At 43.2% G+C, this 23203-nt stretch overlaps 1 protein-coding gene across 1 annotated transcript; it reads right to left on the bottom strand.

Annotated features, from left to right (window-relative positions):
- Nucleotides 1-6210: 6210 nt before the first annotated feature.
- Nucleotides 6211-22206, bottom strand: FSHB (follicle stimulating hormone subunit beta). The gene is made up of 3 exons (XM_079975945.1): nt 22071-22206; nt 7202-7361; nt 6211-6696 (listed from the first exon to the last, which is right to left on the bottom strand). Exons 2-3 carry the CDS (start codon nt 7358-7360, stop codon nt 6460-6462), a joined length of 396 nt encoding a protein of 131 aa, XP_079832071.1. The 5' UTR covers nt 7361; nt 22071-22206; the 3' UTR covers nt 6211-6459.
- Between the last annotated feature and the right edge of the window lie 997 nt (nt 22207-23203).

Here is a 23203-nt window from a genome sequence, read left to right as displayed (position 1 = left end):
AAGAATCAAATGAAGGCCATTTATTTCACATTTTCTATATTCATTAAGTCTAGGGTTAAGCCAATGATTTAACAAGGTTTGTTATGACGGTTACATCGGGTTCTTATCCAGGTGTCTGCAGAGCATGAATCATAACCGGAGGAGCCAGCTATAAGATCAAGGCCGAGTTGCCAGGACAATAAATGAAAATGAAGACGATAGAACACCCACATATTCACAGATTGAACTAGATAATCCTAATAGCAGCCAGTCTATCAGAAAGAACACGTGGGCTCTTTGTTAGTTAGCACACCCACCAGCTACTGTGTGTGCACTCAGATAGAGATCAAGGATGAGGAAACTAGCAGAAGGGTCTTGTTGGCAGATGATGGTGTATATCTCTCTGCAGGATGAGCCCCTGGTTAATACGGTTAGATTTTGTAATAGCATTGTGCTCAGGACCTAGTAACTCCAGCCATGCCATTTAGTATTCCTCTTTTGTGACATAGCCCAATAATGTCCTCTTCTCCTTACCAGAAGAGTGAGCAACACTGCCAGTTAGTATCACTTGTTCTAGGAAAGGACAGTGGTGCTGTCTCCTGCCTGCTGTCTCAATTCCCTCCATTGGGATGGGGGCAGGTGTTACTGTGAAGTTTGACTCAGTTAGAACTTTCTGCGTCCCGGGACTATGGGTGTGTAAATTGGCTTTGTTCTGAGCTGGAAGTGCAAGCGAGTATAAGCCAACTCTGATTCTAGTAAGATAATGAAAACATGAGCAGGTCTGCCTAACCTAGTGAACCCCACAGCAAATAGTGCTATATTTATTGCAAGGGTTGCCCCTTGAGAGCAATAGATTGCATCCAGAAAACAGGTTCCAGCTTAATTAAAGGCAGCCCCCTAGTTTGCATTTCCTGAGATATCCAATCTCAGCGGTCACCAGCAGCACAGGATCACTCCTGAAACATGATGTGTGATTCTGACACAATTCTGTGAGTGATATTGACTTGTGGTAGTTCAGTAACTGTTTTCCCCTTCATTATGTAAAGTCTCCTATGCCCCTCCTGGACATTAAGAAAATCACCTTGGCAAGTTAGGTCAACACCCATAGATCATTGCCTCCCATATAACCAGACTGCATTTGCATCCTCAAGTTTGTTCAAGGCTGCTCCATGCTTCTTCTTGAAGATTATATGACCCCATTAATTGTGGCAGAAGCATACCTCCCTTTTCACCAACTTAGTTAGGATCTCCTCCTTGCCTCTCAACCCTGTACCCTTGCCTCTGATCTCTATTTGTTGTTTTGCCCAGGAAAATTCAGAGTACTTTTCAGAGGACAGTGATTTCCTAACAAGGACTGTCTGCCATTCTTAACTATATAGAAAGGCCCTAAGGAACCCAATGGAAAATAGTAAGTTTGGTTCAGGGGTTGATTTAGTGTCATCCCTTTCAGACCATCAGCAGGAGACAGATTATCTTAACCTCTCATATAATTTATTAAGTGTCCCTACAGGTCTGCTGGCTTTAAAGCCCACCTCAAAGTGCTGTGTACAGCATATCTCAGCTGGGAACTGTTGAAATGTATGGTGCACAAATCATGGGCTTGGTAGCCTGTGTAACATCTAAGGCAGGGGTAGGCAACCTAAGGCCCAATCGCCTTCTCAATCCGGCCCGCGGACGGTCCGGGAATCAGTGTGTTTTTACATCAGTAGAATGTGTCCTTTTATTTAAAATGCACCTCTGTGTTATTTGTGGGGCCTGCCTGGTGTTTGTACATGAGTAGAATGTGTGTTTTTATTTAAAATGCATCTCTGGGTTATTTGTGGGTCATAGGAATTTGTTTATTTCCCCCCCTCCAAAATATAGTCCGGCCCACCACATGGTCTGAGGGACGGTGGACCGGCCCCCTGCTGAAAAAGGTTGTTAACCCCTGATCTAAGGGTTTTATCTAAAGCAGTGTTAAGTCACAGTCCCATTAGCACAAGGATTTCTGAGTGAACAGTGAGACTACCCTCCTCTCCCCCTGTGTAAGGTAAAGGTAAATGTACCCCTGACCATTAGGTCCAGTCATGACCGACTCTGGGGTTGCGGCACTCATCTCACTCTATGGGCCGAGGGAGCCAGCGTTTGTCTGCAGACAGCTTCCGGGTCATGTCGCCAGCATGACTAAGTCGCTTCTGGCAAACCAGAGCAGCGCACGGAAACACTGTTTACCTTCCCGCCGTAGCAGTACCTATTTATTTACTTGCACTTTGACATGCTTTCGAACTGCTAGGTTGGCAGGAGCTGGGACTGAGCAACAGGAGCTCACCCCGTCACAGGGATTCGAACCGCCGACCTTCTGATCAGCAAGTCCTAGTCTCTGTGGTTTAACCCACAGCGCCACCCGTGTCCCTTGCCTCCCCCTGTGTATCTCCCCCCAATCTGTGCATGAGGAAGGAGAGGGGTGGGGAAGTCTCAATGTATAATCAGAGATCCTAGCACTAACAGGAAAGTCTAGTTAGATACACTCTCATTCTTTTCTATACTGGCACTTCAAGCCACAGAGACATTTTTTTACTTTCTGACAGCTTTTTGTGCAAATAACCCAGCCAGATGGGCGGGGTACAAATAATAAATTATTATTATTATTATTATTATTATTATTATTATTATTATTATTAAATATTCTAATGATATCAGCCTGCATGATCACTGCTAATTCCCCTAAGTGAGATAGATCATATTGACATTTATGAGTTATAGCTAAATTCTTCAGACATAGGCGTTTGCTAGGGTAATTTTATCCATCACAATAATGTCTGTGGCATGCATTTGCCTCTAATAAAGAACCCCAAAATCATGATTACCTATGTAAAATATAGAAATCTGGTAACACAAGTAGCAAGTCACGGAGAAAATTAGGGTGCAAGCACCATCAAGGTGGGAAACTGCTTCATGGCAAGAATTCAAGCAGGAGTGCTTACTCACTCAAGCAGCACCCCCCCCAAAAAAACCCCACCCTTTATTGCGGTGTGATGGATCTTCAGGCAATGGATCCCCTGACAACTCTGTGTTTGAGGAGCGCTGAGATGAATGGGGGCAGTTCTGCATACTCAGTGGTAAAGTGAATGAACCTTGTACATGCTGAAAGGTACTGTTCTCTCTACAGTTGGTTCAATCACATCCTCCTGGCATTGAATTAAAGTACTGGAGCTGAATCCTGGCAACTCCTAGTTCAGATTCCTATAGCATCACCACTGTAGCTGGACTGTAAGCAAAGGAGCCCAATGGCCTGACTGAAACCAACTAGCTGACAAATGTGTGAAACTGGGAGTAAGTCCCACTGGCATTATCTCTTGAGTGAACATGCATCGGATTCATCAGCACTCAACCCTAGATAGAAAGGGTTTAGTGGAGCAAGTGGAGCTGCCTTACACCTGTAGCATTTCTCCTTCTCTCTCTGTTGCATTTACAATTTAACATAACAAGGCAGGAACACAGGAAGGTGCCTTGTACTGAGTCGGGCCATTGGGCCATCTAGCTCAGCACTGTCTACACAGAGCAGCAGCATTTCTCCAGGGTTTCAGACAGGGCTCTCTCCCAGACCTACCTGGAGATGCTAGGGCTTGAACCTGGGACCTTCTGCAAGTTAAACAGATGCTCTACCACTGAGCTGCAGGCCTTCCCCTAAGCCAGGCATAGGCAAACGCCACCCTCCAGCTGTTTTAGGACTACAACTGCCATCATCCCTGACCACTGGTCCTGTTAGCTAGGGATGATGGGGGTTGTATTCCCAAAACATTTGGAGGGCCGAGTTTGCCTATGCCTGCCCTAAGCCCTAAGGGTCTTGAATGGTCTTCTGGCTATACTTGGCTTGTAAAATGTGTCGGCACAGCTGTTTAATTGGGCAGGCACTCCACATGGACTCATTCATTCAAGATCTGACCACAGCCGTGGTGTGGCAAGGACAACCTTTCTCTTTCCTGTCCAATGAGTTACCAGTTTGAGTGAGGCTCCTGGAGGGAAGGAGGCAGAGCTGTTGCTGCTGCTTAGTCTCCCACATGCCTATTGAGTGTGGTGTTGACTCTTCTGTACTTGGCAAATTTTCTGCTCTCTTGCCTACTCTGATGTTTGCCTGCCTTTGCACCATTTCTGATCCCTCTGGGCTACAGAGAAGCTAGGTTGTCCTCTTTCCTGTTTTGTCCTCTCCTCTGGAAAGCCCTACTAAGTTGGAGGAAACCCAGGCCGAAGCAACTGACCTACCAGTTTATCTAGCAACAGATTGGAGTGCCTTGTTCTAAAGTGCAAGCAGGGGGTAAGTGCTGAGTGAACAAGCCCTTTCTTCAAAGTCAATCAAGGAAATTGGTTGTTTGGGAGTAAAGCATGAAAAAAACTTGTGTTGCGAATACAAGAACAGATGGCTTGTTACTCATTTACAAGTTCATTAAAAAGAACCAAGTCGTGTAAGTGCGACAAAATAAAACCATATATGTGTGTTTCTAAGAAGCACATGAATTTACAGAAACAGTTTAGAATGCACATCGAACGGTGTCCTTTCACCGCTATGAATGGGCCTTGAAACTCACAGTCCTTGCTTATGCAGTGTCTCTGACAGATCAATGGTAGAATAGTAGGGTCCCAGAATTCACAGTAGGCTGCCTCTGACATAGTGAATTCCCCTAAGAAATTCTCATATTGTATAAGAAAATAATAATCAGACGGAAAACGCATCTCTTTGCCCAAAGTTTCCCATTTTTATTTTTATAGTTTATTGGAGACATAAATGTGCTGAAATTATATTTTCAGTACAAGAAGTTATAAGTTCAACAGATATGTACTTAACAGTAAACAATTAAAGCTAACAATACAAGAATAAACTCTGCCTAAATAAGTACACACATGCATCTATACCATTTCATACTATAGCAGAAGCACCATGTTAACAACACAGAGAAGCCAGGCAGGGGTGTTGACAGATACTTAAAAGACATAGGCAAGGTGGATTTAGGGCAGAACAACTGGTTCAACCACACTGGGTGCTGAGCCAAGGAGTGCCATAGGGTGCTGCTACTATGGCATAAGTGAACTGAACAGAATAAAAGGTGAGGCAGGGGATGGGGTGGGTACTGAATTTTGGCCTCACACAGGGCACCGCTGAAATTTAAAAGACCGAAGTCTGCCCAGGCTCATTATACCAATTTGCGTAAAGTATACACATGCTAATTTTTATAAATCGGATGCAAATGTAGGCCAATTCAAGGCAACTTTTAGAGGGGAAAAATAACTATAGTTCTTACTGTCAGAGCTTACTGTGAGCTATGGGGAACCAACAGGGGAACCCCCTGGGCAAATTAAGGTGGCAGGTGGCTGGAGACTTAAAAATGGAGAAAGGGTCGAGAGATCTGGAAATTACACAAACGGCACAAAGTACCCCCCCCCCCAACAGCATGCCTGAAGCAAGGGAACTTTCTTCTAGTTAAAGCTAGGGGTCTGTCCAATGGGACCTCCTTAGTCTGCACTCTCTCACAGTTGACTCCAAGTGAAATTAAACTGATGTACCAACATAGATCCATAGATGGGGCTGCAGCTCTCTCTATACACACTTACCTATACACACACTTAAATGGGGATTACTTCTGAGTAGACATGCATAGGATTGCACTGTTATATAACTTTAATAGGAAAGAGATCATGTCATACTGAACAAGCTAGTCAGTAGAGAAACTCTTAAATAACTCATGTAAGTTATTAAATGGATGTTAAAGAGAAGCTGCAGTTACAGGTAGGTAGCCATGTTGGTCTGCCGTAGTCAAAACAAACAAATAATAATAATAAATCCTTCCAGTAGCATCTTAGAGACTAACTAAGCTTTCGTGTGCATGCACACTTCTTCAGATACAGCAATTTTTAAATTTTGTTTCGAAAGAGAAGCTGGCACTTGAAGAGAGAATTGCAAAGAGTGGAGGATGTATCGGGAGCAGACTGTGAAGGAACTGTGCTTTGAAAGACACAGGCGAAAACACTTTTTGCTTAAGATGCCACAATGAAGCCATTGAAGGTGAATGCAACAGGTTGTATTCTTTGCACACATACTTAAAAAAAGAGAAAGTTGGCAGGATAGTACAATCACATCTTATGCAGAGGTTCAGTTCCAAAAGTTCTGCATATACATGAAAATGTGTATACTCAAATCCTTGGACCCCCCCCCCCCCATATGAGCATCCCTAGCCTTCTGGAGCCCCCCCCCCAAGCAAGGCATAGAGCTTTAAAGCTCTTTCTGAACCAGGTCTGCTTGTGTTACCCGGCACGAAAAGAGCTTCTAAGTTCTCTGCCTTGCATTTAACTTGGGCATTTTCAAGCGGCTGACCTTCAACCATGCAAGATTGAAATAACACAAGTTAAACGCTCATAAGATGCAACCGTACTGTAATATCTGCACACATTGCCCCTTTCCCCGACATTCATTACTGTACAGTTTTTGCAAGATGAGAAAGACAAGCCTCACTCGCTGATCTCATATTGATCATACGAACAATAATTCGGGTCCAAGCCTCTCCGGGTGCAGTCGGTGACGTCAGTGTTGCAGGTTCCGCAGTGACATCCTGTTGCCACTGGGTAGGAATAAAATGATTCTTCGTGACCAGCACAGCCTGGGATCTTGATAGTCTCGTACACAACTGACTTGAATGTGCAGATGTTCTGGACATATCTCATTGCTAGGTTCTGATCAATTAGATCCTAATCATGACATAAAAAAGAGAGTCTGAATGTTAAATCCATATGACACCAACGGCCTTTTAGCAGTGTCTAACCATGACTTTCTTTGATTTTGAAAAACCCTACCAAAACCCAAATTAAGGTGATTGATTATGTTCTTCCCTGACTTCAGTGATCTTTGGACAGCTTGTTAAACTAAAATCAATTTCTATTTTAAGACCTATCAAATCTGAAACATTTGTTACAAGACTAGCTGTCCTAGTTCTGTATCAAGTGGGTGATATTGCTCTATAACAAAATAGGAAACCATATAAACTGGAACAAATTCCTTTGTGTGCAGAATTTCTTCTTTGAGCAAACAATAAAGTGCTTACTGCCTTGAACATAAGCTATGTTCACTGAGAATATAGAAGTCAACAGCCTGTTCAATGCAATTTGATGCGGAAGAAGTCCTTAAATGTACACGTTATCTTCATGTGAACAAATCATACAAATGCATATACTTATTAACCTCTTGGCTCCTCACCTTTGTTAAGCAGTAGCCAGAGCACCATGTTGTGTTCACGCTGATGCAGAAACCACACTCTTCCTTCTCCAGTGCTATTGTGATATTGGACAGCTGGCAATGATTGCAGCAAACAGTTTGCCAGAAAAGCAACACGACAAAGAAATTAATCGGCTTCATCCTGTAGTGCAAAGCAGAGGGGTCCTGGAGTACACTGAGACTTACAATTCAACATATCTTTAGAAGCAGACAATATTACCATTCTTCCCATGCTGATACAAAGGCAAGCTTTTAAAAAGAAAGGATAGTGGTACGTATGCATACATTCATAGAGTAAAGTCAGCAAAACAGTACTAAGGTTATTGTCAGAGGATAAGAGATTTGTTCAGCAGAATGAAGTCTTAATCCAGTTACACTTGAGAGAAAATAATGAAATAATGAAAAAAGGCATTTCTGCTGAATAGAAAGATATCTCAATTGCTCTTACAAATAAGCTCTGGAAACTTTTACATTCTTTAAAAAAACCAAAAACCAAACAAAACAGAATAAATGTATTTAAAAAGGCAGAGAAGATTCCTTATTAAATGGCTTTTTTTCAAAAAAAGTTCTACAGAGACCTTACCATTTCTGAAGCAGTGTTAATTAAGAATCTGTTGAAAAGTTACCTGTCTTAGACTTGCCTTGCTGCAATTATGGTAGCTGTAAAGAGCGGAAAGCCTTCCGTTGCCCTTTTATACAAAATTAGATGCAACAGACACCTTGGAGGATTTGTGGGGTATTAAGACAACTGGCATCAGGTTACACCCTGATGAAAGAGAACAAATTTGTAGCCAGACGCGTGGGCGAAACCTTGCAAAATGAAGGCCATGGGTTTTACTGGTGTTTTCAATAGTACCTGTTTTAAAATGTCACCAGAAAGCCTTGGCTTGGGGCTGGTTTACGTATTATACCAGGAGTCCTATTAGCAACGTCACTGGGCAGTTAGGAAATAACTAGACAAGGTCACAAAATGGATGGAGAGCTTTATACAGGTGTATCACTTTATACAGGTGTATCACTCTCCCATCTGCAGGGAATTCCTTTCTAATTTCCAGGGTTTGCCCGTGATTAAAAGTGGTATGCATAAATGTAGGTTCCATCCTTATTATGATTGCTAAAAAACAGATCTCATGCAAACAGCATTGAGCTAAAGAGACCAATAGGGTCTGTCTCAGTATCTTCTTATTTCTCAACAAAAATTTCCATCCAGGCTTTGACAACATGGATCTTAAAATCAGTCAGGGGTGGGAACTTGTTCAACATGGTAGGCTGGATCAACAGCTGCCCCATGCCTTGTGGGCCACTCTGACAGGCATGTGGGACCACCTGTCTGTCAGCCGCCTGACATCACCATGACATCAGCTGACTCCCCCCCCCCACACTTTGCCATGCAGTTTGAACTCAAGGTGCACTACAAGTGAAGATCCCGGCCAATCCAAGCAGGGCTTGAAGTCACTGCTGAACTGACTGATGGTGACCTCAAGTCCTACTTGGATCAGCTGCACTTCGAAGTCCCTGACCGGAAACTCCAGAATGTAGCTCGTTCCAAGAGGAGGAGGCTTCGGCATTGTCTTTGTGCTGTTCTTTTTGCTTGGGAGGACGCTCGGGAGGAACAATTTGCAGTGTGGAGGGGGGGAGGTTTCTATTTGGTGGAAAATTAAAAGACCCTGAATACAAGCCCCACTTGTCAGGGAACAATCAGGAGTACATTTTAAGAGTCCAAGTTGCTTCCTTAGCAGTCACATCTTTACTTGTCCGCACCCCACTTCAGTGGAAATATATATGAGGTGTGTATGGTCTATATTAAAGGACCCGGGTGGCGCTGTGGGTTAAACCACAGAGCCTAGGACTTGCCGATCAGAAGGTCGGCGGTTCGAATTCCCGCGACGGGGTGAGCTCCCATTGCTCGGTCCCAGCTCCTGCCAACCTAGCAGTTCAAAAGCATGCCAAAGTGCAAGTAGATAAATAGGTACCGCTCCGGTGGGAAGGTAAACAGCGTTTCTGTGCGCTGCTCTGGTTCGCCAGAAGTGGCTTAGTCATGCTGGCCACATGACCCGGAAGCTGTACGCCGGCTCCCTTGGCCAATAAAGTGAGATGAGCACCACAACCCCAGAGTCGTCCGTGACTGGACCTAATGGTCGGGGGTCCCTTTACCTTTTTATGGTATATATTGAATTATGGTGCTGGAGGAGACTCTTGAGAGTCCCATGGACTGCAAGAAGATCAAACCTGTCCATTCTGAAGGAAATCAGCCCTGAGTGCTCACTGGGAAGACAAATCCTGAAGCTGCGGCTCCAATACTTTGGCTACCTCATGAGAAGAGAAGACTCCTTGGAAAAGACCCTGATGTTGGGAAAGATGGAGGGCACAATGAGAAAGAGAGGACGACAGAGGATGAGATGGTTGGATGGTGTTCTCAAAGCTACTAACATGAGTTTGACCAAACTGCGGGAGGCTGTGGAAGACAGGAGTGCCTGGCATGCTCTGGTCCATGGGGTCATGAAGAGTCGGACACGACTAAATGACTAAACAACAACAAATGGTCTATATTGAGAAGATATGTTTGGACCACAGCCATCAATGCCAACAATTAAAAGGATGCCTTCCTAAATAAGAAAGCATCAGAAGCAACCCATTGAGAAGAACCCCTTGATACTGAAATGAAGGGGATTCCTCATAAGAGTGACTGAACAGAAGCCACATGTCATAATGCTCTGCTTAAAAAATGCCTAACTTATGAAGACAGAGGAAAGTAACGAAAACTAAACTATCTTCTACCCCTGCCTCACAGCAGACCTCTGCAAAAGTATCTGCAAAATCCTGACACAATCTTCCGAGAAGTACTGGGCAGTCTGCCTGCTAGACAGAAGAACCCCACCAGGCTGCTGTTAAACAAAATGATGCAGAACAAGAGTGTGTGTTCATGAGATAACAAACGGACCTTTGTGTACACAAGGGGGAAGCTATAGCTAGTTCTAATATATGCTGGACTTGGTCAAGGGAATCATTCCATATCATACCCTATGAGCCAAATGCAAAAAGGGGGTTGGGATGTTTTAACAAGAGCCATAGCTGAACTAAAAACTTCCACTTCTGCACTGGGCAACCTTGCCAATGGAGAAGTTGTAGATTACCACCAGTACTACACAATTGTGGGCTATTTCTCACCATGCTTCAACAAAACTCTACACAGTGGCTAGTGTTCCAACCTGGCTTAACTTATACCCCTGCTGTTTTTCCAGACATAAAATTAAAATGCGCTTAAACCTTTAAGCCACATTTGGATGTGTGGCTATGGAAGTCATTGCATGGCCCAGAGCCTTGTGGCGACAAGGCAGACTAGATCACGTTTGTGATTTTTTCCCCAATTTGATCATTTATTTCTAGACCAGTTTCCCAAAGGGTTGAATGCAACATGTTGATGGGATGGGAAGGGGGGGGTGGAATAAAACCCTAGGGGTTGAAAAGAGCCTAGGGTGCAAAATAAGTTTATAATTATAGTGTGAAAATTGTGTTAAGAAGTATGAGCCTCAGAAGTTAAGAAGTTACAGATAGGTGTTGGTCTGCCATAGTCAGAACAAAATAAAAAAATACCACGTATCTGAAGAAGTGTGCATGCACACGAAAGCTCATACCAAGAACTAACTTAGTTGGTCTTTAAGGTGCTACTGGAAGGAATTTTTTTATTTTGTTCAAGTTAAGAAGTATGAGCATTGCCCATCATCAAGTAGACCATTTCCACATATTTACCAGTTAACTGCATCTTTATAGCGCAAAAAAATCGCAGGTCAACATAAAGATGTTCCAGAAGGTCTATTTCTTGGCTTTCAGTTGATTTGTGTTGTTCAGTTGTATCTGTGTAAAATAGCCCTGCAGAGAATTGTGTGGCTAGAGTATTACAAAAACTCTAGAAAGGTAGCAGTTGCTGCTCTTGGCTGATGAGGTGATATCACAATGTCACATTGAGTTGACTAATCGTAGAAGCTATTGGATAAATCACCAGGCCTACTTCTTAATTGCTGGAAAGATTTGTTCCATGTTTAGTTGCAGTTTTGCAGCACATGTACAGCAATGCATTGTTTAAATCCATATAACCTTCATAATTTCCTACAATGGAAAAGGCTAGCAATGTGGATTCTGTCAGGGCTGCCAGCAGGGCACCTAATTAAACAAGCTTCTCTCAGTAATGGTTGGTGGAGGCCCAACTGGATATAGATGTCATTTAGATTAGTACATTCTTCAGAGCCATGGTGTATAAAAACCATGGTGGTTTAAAACATGTATTTCTTAGCTGAAAGTAAACCATCCCCATCTTTGGTCACATCCATGTCATACATTTAAAGCATATTTATACTGTTGCCTGCCACCCCAATTTCCAAGCATTATAAGATTCCAGGGGTTCCAGGTGCTTAACTAGGGTTCATGCTTCCTTTTGAAAACAAGGCACAATAAATATTGTGGTGTCTATATGATATATGGTTTGTTTACACATCTACAACCTGAGCCTACAATAGAGGGGTTCACAGCATTAACACCCCAAGAGAATCTTGTTTCTTCCATCGCCACAGTTTTGGATGCAAACAGACATCAAGCATCGTAATCTGCCTCTCTGGCTTTCCAGCTTGCTACTTTACAGCGGGTGGTGCTGTGGTCTAAACCACAGAGCCTAGGACTTGCCGATCAGAAGGTCAGTGGTTCAAATCCCTGCAACGGGGTGAGCTCCCATTGCGGCATTTCCGTGTGCTGCTCTTGTTTCGCCAGAAGCGGCTTAGTCATGCTGGCACATGACCCGGAAGCTGTACGCCGGCTCCCTCGGCCAATAAAGCGAGATGAGCGCTGCAACACCAGAGTCATCCGCGACTGGATCTAATGGTCAGGGGTCCCTTTACCTTTACCCTTTACTTTGCTTCTAGGTCACATCACTCCTAACTCTAACCTCTCAACTCTCAACTCTGACTTTATCTGTTGAGGGAAACCCATTTGCCGTCTCATAGGAGCCCTTTGATTCTTTGTTCTCTTAATGGCCCATCCCTCAGGCACAAGTCTGGCTATTTCCTGGAATTTGAAGGCTTGCTTAGCTTTTAACACTGGCTGTATTCAAGAATTAGAAAGGTCTGGCATCTATCTTAATACCCCAAGCCTTGATAATTCTAACACTTGCTGGGTCCAGGGATTATAGGCGTTCATGAAATACTACACAATGCAGTAAGGGTCCAAAGAAGTGCGCAACAATATGTTTGTGAAAGGCACAAAGTATCAAAAACTCCTTTGATGTCCATTGTGAAAGGCAGGTGGTTTTTTTTTAAGCGTATTGGTTAGGAATATGTCCTTTTCTGCTCAGCAGGATTCTCTCCCTCTCCCTACTAGAACCTTGAAACTCTTAATATTGACAAACCTGGTGGTGATACTTCTGTGTAGCTTTGACTATAACTTTTTAAGAATTGTGCCAGCATGTCACTATAGCTGAAGGTATTGTTAGATTTAAAATGCCTCCACATTCTTGTCTGTAATGCTATTAAATTGACCACAACACCAGCTTTGACATCATTATTGGTGACAAAGTGATGAACCCCAAGTTGTTTAAACAGACTGCTTACAGACTTGCTTAGAAACTATTTACCATTATCTGTCTGGAGCATTTCAGACTTCCTTCTATCATGTCTGGGGGAAAAAATCATTAAATCTCTGAATGCTATTCTCTGCCTGTTTTGTGTTTTAGAGCGTCAAGAGGTACAGCCCAGGCACATTCAGACAGGATGTCTATGTCTGTTACAATGCACTTGAAGTCCTTGTTGCCATCAGAAAACTTGCTGTGTTTCCACAATATCAGCTGACCATTGTGTGTGCACTCCATAAAAATATGGCCTTGCTTCTTTTAAAATGGATTTGGTGCAGCCCGTGCAATTTGTAGGCATCCTAATCTGAAAGTTATGTTTAGTTCTGATTTTTGTGGCCTACTGACATTGGCCAAACCTATTTCCTCCAACCTCCCTTCCCCATGGCTTCTGAAACATCCTGTACAACACCTTGTGCCCAGTAGTGGTGTGTGCAGTGGGGTGGAGCTGACCCCCAAACACAGGGCTGGGGTGGCAGCAACATTTGGGCTGTGTGGGTTTGCTGGTGGCAGAGTTCCAGAATGGTTTAACAATTAATCCTTCTCTCCTGGGAACGAGGGGATTGTCTCTCGCTGTGGGGAATAGGGGTCTCCTAACAACTTTTGGCTTCCTTAACAAACTACAGTGCCCAGGATTCTTAGGGGGAAGCTATGCCCATTTAAAGCGGTACAATACTGTTTTTTATTTATTGTGTGGCGAGTTTCCGCCTCCTCCTCGGAAATAAAGACACAGGACACCAGTATTATAGGTTAATGGGTGAAAATAGGCCACAACTTTATTGATTACAGGAATTTGAGCGGTATTGGCTTAGGCATTGGTTCTATCGACTAACCGGCTTTAGCCCAATTACCTTTACCTTTTACCTAGGCGAAAAACCAAGTGGCTGGTGCCAATTTGCCAAGTGGAAAAAATTCCTACCAGGCCCCTTAACGGCGACCAACCAAGGTCCATAGCAATGTCAGAGAGCCAAACCTAAAGAGTGGGAGGGTGGGAAACCGGAGCAGCTGGGGTGCTGGAGCGGAGAAAGAGGGAAATCCTCGGCCGCACCAGCCCTAAATAGCGCAGGTTACGGCTCCTGGGCCAGCCGATTGGCTGGCAAGGGAGATGATGCGTCCGAGGTTTCCCTGATCTCGCGGGGGCTGCAAGCCAGCCCCTGCGCACATGGGGGGAGGGCATAAAGCCCGCAACCCCACCTCCTCTCCAGCTCGGAACTGGCTTTGTGTTGATGGTGCTGGTGCTGCAAGAGTGAGAGGTCTGTAGCTCATTTTGTGGAGCCCATATAATTTGGGACCTTAAGCCTACTGTTTCCTTTGTGGTTAAAAAAAAAGCTAAGTACAGTATTTTCAAGACTTTTCTCATCATCTTTGCTGGATTGGCTTTGCCTAGCTTTCGCTACAGTGCCACCGCTGCCCCCTGCGCTACACAATCACACCCCCTTATTACTGCTTGTGCACCCACAGCAGGGAGAGCCCACACAGCTGCTCCTAATCTCTGCTTCCAGGCAAAAGAGCTGCGATATGCTTCAATAGCCTTATTTCTGAGCAAGCGGTGAATACACACAGAGCCTTTTGTCTTGGAAACCTAATTGATACTAGGCTGCCTATTGTGTAAGGCTGCCGCATACTCTCAGGAATCAAATAATTCGCACCCCCACCTTTCTTCTGTAGCTCAGACCTCTCCCACTGCTTTTCACAGTACTGTATTGCTTTACAATGAAAGTCAGACAGATGCCGGTGCATTTAGTTTTCATTTACCCTTTCCTCACAGCAACATGGGTGCACTGTGCTCCTTCTCTGCAGTGTTGGCCCCCCTCTACACCATCCTTTCTAAGATCAACGAGGTTCCTCCCTAGAGAAACAAATGGTATATTTAAACTTGACACACAAGTTGAACATTTTTTATCGTTGAAACAAAATTTAAAAATTCCTTCCAGTAGCACCTTAGAGACCAACTAAGTTTGTTATTGGTATGAGGTTTCGTGTGCATGCACATTCCTTCAGATACACTGAAACAGAAGTCACCAGATCCTTATATATAATGGGAGGGTGGGGAGGGGTATTACTAGGAAGGGTGGTGGGAATGAGTGATTGGCTGATAGGTGTGGTAAACCTGTTGACGACTGTTAAGGACTGCAATTGGTCTTACAGGAACAAGCAAGGGGTGAGATGGCTAAAAATAGCTGTATCATGTATAATGAGATAAGAATCCAATGTCTCTATTCAGACCCAGGTCTCTCCATGGTTTTAAGTTTGGTAATCAGTTGCAATTCAGCAACTTCTCTTTCCAGTCTACAGTAGTACCTTGGGTTACATACGCTTCAGGTTACAGACTCTGCTACCCCAGAAATATTACCTTGGGTTAAGAACTTTGCTTCAGTATGAGAACAGAAATCGTGCTCCGGCAGCGTGGTGGCAGCAGGAGGCCCCATTAGCTAAAGTGGTGCGGTTCACAGGATAAAATCAGAATATAAAACCACAAAATACATACCGGTAATCAAAATAAAAACAACAACCCAATAACCCCCCCAACACATTTTAAAAGGGCATAGGGTGTCAATCAACACAGCTAAAAACAGTTCAAACACTAAACACACACACACACACACACACACACACACACACACACACACACTAAATTTAAAAGAAGAAACAGCGCTCTCTGCTGGGCAGTAGCAGTCCTTATGAAGCCTGTCAGGCCCCAGTGGAGAGAGGCAAGAGTGGGCCCTGAGGCTCTCAGCAGGGTGGTCATGAATTGCTGGAGCAACAGAGATACTTTGTACTGGTATATATTTGTATCTACAAACTGTATTGTGGATGGTGATTGATAAGAATCCCTCCTTCCCTAATACAGACCACTAAAACTAAAGATGAGAAAGTACAAGCCAATGTTGTACTGTGAGAGGAAGACAGTCAATTAGCAAGAATTAGAGGCTTAGACAGTGCCAAGGTTAATGTGGATAGCTTTGCAAAACTTGTACCTCCATGCAATGGCTGGCAGCAATCATTGGTTCCCACCTGGTTATGAGATTATTCTGAATAGAGTCACCTTTCCTAATTCTCACTAAATCTGTCATCGTAACTATTTCATTATATTCATATGATTTACACACCGCAATTTTCCAATCTTATTTTAATTTGGCTTCTCTGTTTTTATGGCTCCAGAAGGAAACCAAACAGCAATAGTTTTGAAATAGCTAGAAAAGCTAGCCACACTTTGTTGCAGTAGCAGGCTTGTAACTTTCATTATATACAGCAAGACCCTGCATTTGTTATTCAGGTAGTGTAAGTGCAAAAGCCTGACACAAAGTAATGCAATATCATTGCCAAATTCTTCAAACTTCATATCAGCTTTAAGTTCTTAGTAGATTAAAAACCAACTGTCCTGGGATTCATTTTGAGGCCTTTGAGATTTATTATTGATTCATTGCTTCATGTTTTAGGCCTTGTTAAACGGATATATTTCTGGGTAAATTGAATAGTGTCTGCATTTGAAAACCGTTCCTCACTGAAAATGCGACTGAGGGCCTTTGCGTGGATGCAGAGGGTGGAGTCGGCGAGAGGCTTTGTTAAATTCCCATGCAGTGCAGCAGAATGAAAAGTTCTTAGGCTAGATTTGGAACTCTATGCAGTACAGTGGTACTTTGGTTCTCAAACTCCATCCGTTCCAGAAGCCCATTCCAAAACGAAGGCACACTTTCCCATAGAAAGTAATGCAAAATGGATTAATCCATTCAAGACACTTAAAAACAACCCCTAAAACAGCAATTTAACATGAATTTTACTATCTAACAAGACCATTGATCCATAAAATGAAAGCAGTAAACAATGTACTGCAGTAACACAATCAATCAATCAATCAATCAATCAGTAGCTGAACTGGGTTCCACACAGTCATAAAAAGAGCCACAAAAAACCCCCATGGAAAATAAATAGCAAAAACAGACGGACCTCAGTGTAACACTAAAAACAGAAGTGTGGCACTCAAAATGAAAGTGTGGCACTCAAATCGGAAGCGTAACACTCAAAATGGAGCATGTTTGGCTTCTGAAAACAGTTCGCAAACCAGGACACTTTTGGGTTTGCAGTGTTTGCATTCCAAGTTGTTTAAGTACCAAGGCGTTTGAGAACCAAGGTGCCACTGTACTCAGGAGAACCAGGGTGGCTCAGAGTGTATGATTTAGGAGGAGAAAGCTCATCCGTGAAATTCATTGGGTGGTTTTCGGCAAGTGACTGTCTCTGAGCACAGGGTTGTGCTCTTCGCAGTCTGGGGTGGTGAGGATGTAATGAGATAATCCAGGGCTGGCCCAGAATGTTTTGCTGCTTAAAGCAAAACAAAAAATGGAAGCCACACCTAGCTGCCTCCTTTTCTGCGGCTGAGGCAACTGGAGGTGGCCCAGGGAAGCTCCGATGTGCTGAAGGCTGGGGGGGGGGAGGAGGCTGGAGAGGAGCAGGAAGAAGTGGTAGAGGTGAAAGGTGACAAGTGCAGGAGGCAGCAAGAGGCATTCTTCTTAGAGCCCAGATCTGCTGCCCTTCCCAGCTGCCCACAGCCTAATATACTGGTGCAATAAACACGCAAGTGTGGTGGTCATTTTCGTGGTCACCTTTTGCCAAGCATGATGCTGCTTCATGGGAGCTGTAGGCCACATCATTCCTCTTTGGAAAAGTATTGGATTGTATTCAGTGTAGCCCTAAGGCTAAGGTTGAATAAGGTTATCAGCTGAATACAGCCCATAATATTCCTTATGGTGTTCTTAAACTTCCTTCTACATTGGGTTGTGGGAGCCCACACTGGAGTGACGCATGAAGCTTACTCCAAAATAAAGCTTGCAGAAGTCAGTTGAACTTAATTAGAAGTAAACATATTGACTGAGGTGCTAATAAGTGATCTTGATGAATATGCCCTGGCCATGCTGTGGTAATTTGACCCGCAGGTCTTACACAGTGGGCCTAAATGTGCCATCACTGCCACCTAGTGGGTGATTAAATTAGCATATTCAAACCCCTCTATGGCAGAAAGAGTGAGTGATGGTTCTGAAGCTTGATCCAAACTTTGAATTTAGCACATACTTCATATGTATAATGAGTCCTGACTTTGAGTTTGATCCAATAAAATTTTAACTTGCCACCTGAAGTTCCCTGTGTAGGAGTGCAAATATCCAGAGATGTAGTGATCAGGTGGGATTGCTATGAGGAATTATAACAGATATAGAGTAAGCCATCTGTGTCAGCAATGAAAGCATTGCGCTGGCTGGGTTTAAACTATTTTGATATGATTCTTGATTAATCCACACCTCTGCATCTCTGGCCATTGCCTCTACTGCCCATTCCCCTCTTCTTCACGAGTCACGTACACAGCGTACACAGCAGTTGCTTCGCCAGGCAGGCTTCCTGGGCCATAAAGATAGTAGGCAAGTTACTTTGATGTAGTTTTATTTATATAATCTTAAAATGTTAATCACATGAAGGTGGTAGTGATCTGGTCTTTCTGGCCATCCTTCTTATCATGTTTATTTCTCACCTCCAGGGTTGCCAGATACTCTTCTTTGTAGTTCTCAACTTCTTTACCGCAAAATATATGCATGCTAATTAGTGTTGTAGTGTTACTTTTCCCCCACGTGGGGTTTGATGAAATGTTCAGAGGAAATATGATCGGTTCTTACGAGCACTGTGTAAAAGATTCTTTTGCTAATAAAATGGCCTGGTGAGGGGTGTGGTTGACGCACTTTCTCCGAGAGCCTTGCTGGTCAAAGCCTCGTGTCTTGTTTTTAATCAGGGTCCAGTCCTTCCTTTACTTTGCGAACGCAACACCCTGAGCATTTGGCGTTGTTTAGTTGGTTCATCAATAAGAAGGTGGCAGCAAGAATGGGACAGGAGGAGAAACTACTGAAAAGACTGTTGAACCTAGCAGTCCTGGGAGACCCTAGTTCAAATATTCATTCAAACACTGAGTGTTCTTGGATCTGCTACTGCCTCTCAGACTAAACAACCACACAGACCTGCTGTGGGTAAAGGTAAAAACAGTGGAGGAAGATTACTGAAGTAGGATCCTTGGGAAATGGGCAGGATAGAAATATTTCTATTAATTGCAAACAATGCATTTGATTAATCTCAACATATTAAGAATCTCAACATATATTAAGAATAACATTTATTTATTTATTTATTTATTTATTTATGCAACTATTTCTGTACCACCATACCATAATGTATCAGGGCAGTGTACATTGTTAAAACTTAAAACCCCACTTAGATAAAAATATAAATGCAAATAACTTGCCATGTAGCAATGAAATGTGCTCTGTGGGGGGGGGCAAGGGACTCGCCAGAATATATTGTTGATAGGGCAGGAGAGAGAGGGAAGCCCTGCTACACGTGCAGAAGTTGTTCTGCTCACACAGAGCACTACTTCGCATTATGCTGAATGGAACCCTGCATTGCAACGAAACAATGGAACTCAATGTGGTTTGCCACATCTCAATAGGACCATCATGCCGTCATTGTAGCTATGCCACTACTGAGCTGGGCAACAGAGAGAAATCAACATGTAAAATGTTTTCTGGATGGAAAACATGTGACTTAATTATGTCTGTCTCTTTGTTATGGCTTTTCATAAAAAAAAAGTAATCAGGGTATTCATACCAGAAGTCCTGTCTGCTTCCCAAATGTGTAACCCAGGCCTGCTACACTGATAATGGGGGTGATTTAACAGCTTCACTGAATGGCACCCCCTTTGGAAATCAGTGTGCAGGATGCTCAGTGCAATGGTTTTCCTCCATGGAGAAATGCACAATGAAACTGTAATAACAGAATGTAAATTTCCTGTGGAATTCCAAGGAAAGAACCTTGGATGGAGCAGGGAGTAATAGAATTGTGTGTTTACAAACCTTTGTGGATATTATTCTTAGGAGCATAATTGTATGAAGGCTGATTATTATTGTGTCAGAACTGGTCCAATTGTATTCACTGTTAATGATTTTTGTGCAAACATGTTTAGGATCATGCTGTAAGAAGATTTTGTTTGAGGCTGTTGGATTATTCCCTTTGTACCATCCCATAGTAATGACCAGCAGTGAGATTCCATAGATTTTGGGCTGCCTGGGAAGACCGTATCTGATCTTTGTCTGATTGTGCAAATTAGGGTGACCAGATGCAAAAGAGGACAGCGTTCCGGCATTTTTATTCATTTTGTAAAGAAGTGAATGTTCAGAACTTCTAATCCTGAAAAATAAATCTCATTTTCTACTTGATTCTTAAATGTATAGGATGGGAGCCCTGCTCATTTTGATATATTGCCAACCCTTGTGTATCAGTGTCTTCAGCTCACATTTCAGGAGGAAGTGATGCGTGCAACAACTAGAAAACAATCTGACAACTAAGGTGGATTCAGACAACCAGGACTGGAACAAAACAATAGCATACCCTCCAAAATTTAACCAATGAAATAGGAACGTCCCATTCCATAATGATATTTTTACTATTTATACCCCGCATATCTTACTGGGTTGCCCCAGCAACTCTGAGCAGCTTCCAACATATATAAAAACATAACAAAACATTAAACATTAAAAAAACCTTCCCTATACAGGATTGCCTTCAGACGGCTCAGGGGTCAGATAACTCCATACCCCCCCAACATTTCTCCAATAAAAATAGGGACATCCTAAGGAAAAGTGGGACATTCTGGGATCAAATCAGGAACCGGGATGGCTTCTCTAAATCAGGGACATCCCTGGAAAACAGGAACATTTGGAGGGTCTGCAAGAGCTATCTAAATGCCAACAGCTTGGAACCTGTGCTACACATGGAAAAGTTCCCAAACACACAATTAAGCCCAGCATTTCAATCTAGTTCTTGCAGCAAGAGATGCCTGCCTCACATTTTTTGGCACGACTTTTTGTTGATCCAATTTCAAGGTTTGGTGGAATCCACAAATATACAGACCCCTCCTCATACCATTTTGGAACACAAGAATAGCTCTGCTGAAGCGGGACCAAACTCCTCTCTCATCTGGAATAACATTTCCCACAGTGACCAGCCAGATGTTTCTAGCAAGTCCACAAGCTACTGCCCACTTGCGAACAATAGTACTCTCCTGCTGCTGTTCTCCAGTGACTAGATTTCAGACTGCCTCTCTTCCTGGGGGGTAGCATGAAGCCATCATGCCTAGTCACTATTGACAGCCTTCTCCTCTATGTATATGTCTAATCCCTCTTTAAAGCCATCCACAGTGGCAGCCATCACCACATTTTGTATTCTGCACACTTCTGTTTCTGTCTACTTATTTTCTCCTGGGATTCCACCAGGTAAAAGAATTCATTTATCTGGATATTCTCCTCATATCCTTTTTTCTGGGAGGTGGGGGTGGGCGGTTGGTCTAGCCCAAGAGTTTTTCTTCCTTAACGTCACTCTGAATCCCAGCAAGCATTGTTCTTTCTGCAATGAAAAATAACCGTTTAATTTGTTTGCTAGGCTCGTCAGTAAGCTTCCTGCACTAACGCAACCAAACCCGGACAAATAGTAAATGACATATTTCCCCAAAAAAGCTGTAGAGAATCTGGGCTAAATGGAGCAATATTCCCACATCCTAATGAAGACATTAATTCAGGATTTCACAGTAGAAAAGTCACGGGAAGCGAAGCAAAAGAAGGCAACCCACATGCTATGTTTTTGATTAACATGAGCACCGACCAGAACTCATGTCAGGTCTTGTTTCAAAACAGTTTTACTTGAGACTACAGCCTTTCAGAAAAGATAAATTACATTTCCCGAAAAGTGTCAAGATTAATGAATTCATTATCATTCTTTAAAAATAAAAAAAGCACATTTCCTTTGGTAGGAAGAATTCCTGGAGGCTTACTGTGTTTTGCAATATTTGAGTTTATTTACAAATATACAGGTTGAGCATGGGTAGAAGCATGCAGCTGAAACACACCAACAAAGCAAGCTTTGCAGCCTCTCCTGAGAGGGTGGCTCTTTAGCCCTCTTTGCTGTTAGTTTATACAGCTTCAAAAAGTCAGCTCAGCCCACTCTTTCTATCTCTTCCCTCACCCCAACAGCAATCTGTGTCACAAAATGCTTCTATTGTTCTCCATAAGGGAAAGCCAGTGCAGCACCCTTCACATGCAGTGGACTACAACTCCAATCATTCCTGATCATTAATCGTGTTGGTTGTATGGGAGTTGTAGTCCAAAAAAACCTAGAGCTCACCACATGAGTTGCCCGTGGCTTCTTAGTCACACTTAAGGGGTCCATGTGCCCTGCTTTACAGAGGGCAGTCCTCCATTTGAAGAGTTGTCAGTCATCTGCTTGAGAGAGTCCTTTTGCACTTAAAGAACTATAAGAAAGGAGAGCAGTGGCTTTGATGTTGTCCATATCACTGTTTCTCTTTTCCCTTAATACTGTGCACACAGCTGCTATATTTGTACGACCAGCAGGTAACACAGCAAATTGTTCCTGTTTCCTTCTAGAACTCCTGTTGCTCTTGCTGAGAGCCAACAAGCATTGTGGGTCCAGGCATCATGCTCCCCAGCCCCCAACCCCAGATAAATAAAAGACCACTAAGACTGGTTTGGATCAAAACAGGCCACAACTTTATTGAAAACAGATGAAAGAGGTTTGGCCTGGGCATGGGGCAATCAAAATACTTCCGGCCCGCATGTATAGTCAAGCCACGTTCCTAAGACTTATGTACATCACATAGGGTGACTGCTGCAGGGACCAATATTTGGGGAAGCGCCTTCGGCCCTGGCCCTGCCTGGTTACACAGACATGACCACTCCCCCCGGATCCCTTTCATGGGATACCCCAGTGTTTGGAGGGGCAGGCGGATTCTACAACCTCCCCTCCATCCAAGGCAAAGGACTGATGTAGGAATGGGGAATCAGGACAGACAAAGAGTTTGATGATTGAGAGACGTTCCTTCTGGCCAGCCTCCAGAACCTCTCTTTTATTAAGTATTACAAAACATTGCCACTAGTGTGCTGGTAGCTGATTGGTTAATATACAAACAAAGAAACTCATTGCTGATTGGTTAATATTTGCATAAGGCGGGTACAAGGCAGGATTACATATAAACATTAATCTTAATAGTTCAAAGACTGTTAAACAAGGTAGAGCTTAGACAGGTATGAAAGCTCTTAATCCACTTATAACTAAGATTGATTATAATATGTCTAAAGCAATCACTAATATTCTGATCATAGCATAAGAGCACATAATCAATTATATGTTGAAGAAGAATACATCAGGTTAAACTTTAGGTGAACTAAGAAAAGGAATGTTGTGCATGGTACATCTTTGGTATGTGCAAGGGGGATTAAAAGGATAGCTATAGGATTAAAAAGGTGAAGCTTGAGTGTTTCAAGAAAGGC

Source organism: Podarcis cretensis (genome assembly GCF_951804945.1).
Source record: "Podarcis cretensis genome assembly, chromosome: 1".
Lineage (NCBI taxonomy): Eukaryota > Metazoa > Chordata > Lepidosauria > Squamata > Lacertidae > Podarcis > Podarcis cretensis.
Note: the sequence above shows the minus strand (reverse complement) of the source record. Positions and strands in the feature narration are given on the sequence as shown.

Bases quoted from the DNA above. Each gene is read 5' to 3' on its own strand.
- FSHB (XM_079975945.1), bottom strand. From the start codon at position 7,360: ATGAAGCCGATTAATTTCTTTGTCGTGTTGCTTTTCTGGCAAACTGTT. The intron at 6,697-7,201 runs GTGAGGAGCCAA...TGTCATGATTAG, and splicing joins CTGGCTACTGCTTAACAAAG to GATCTAATTGATCAGAACCT.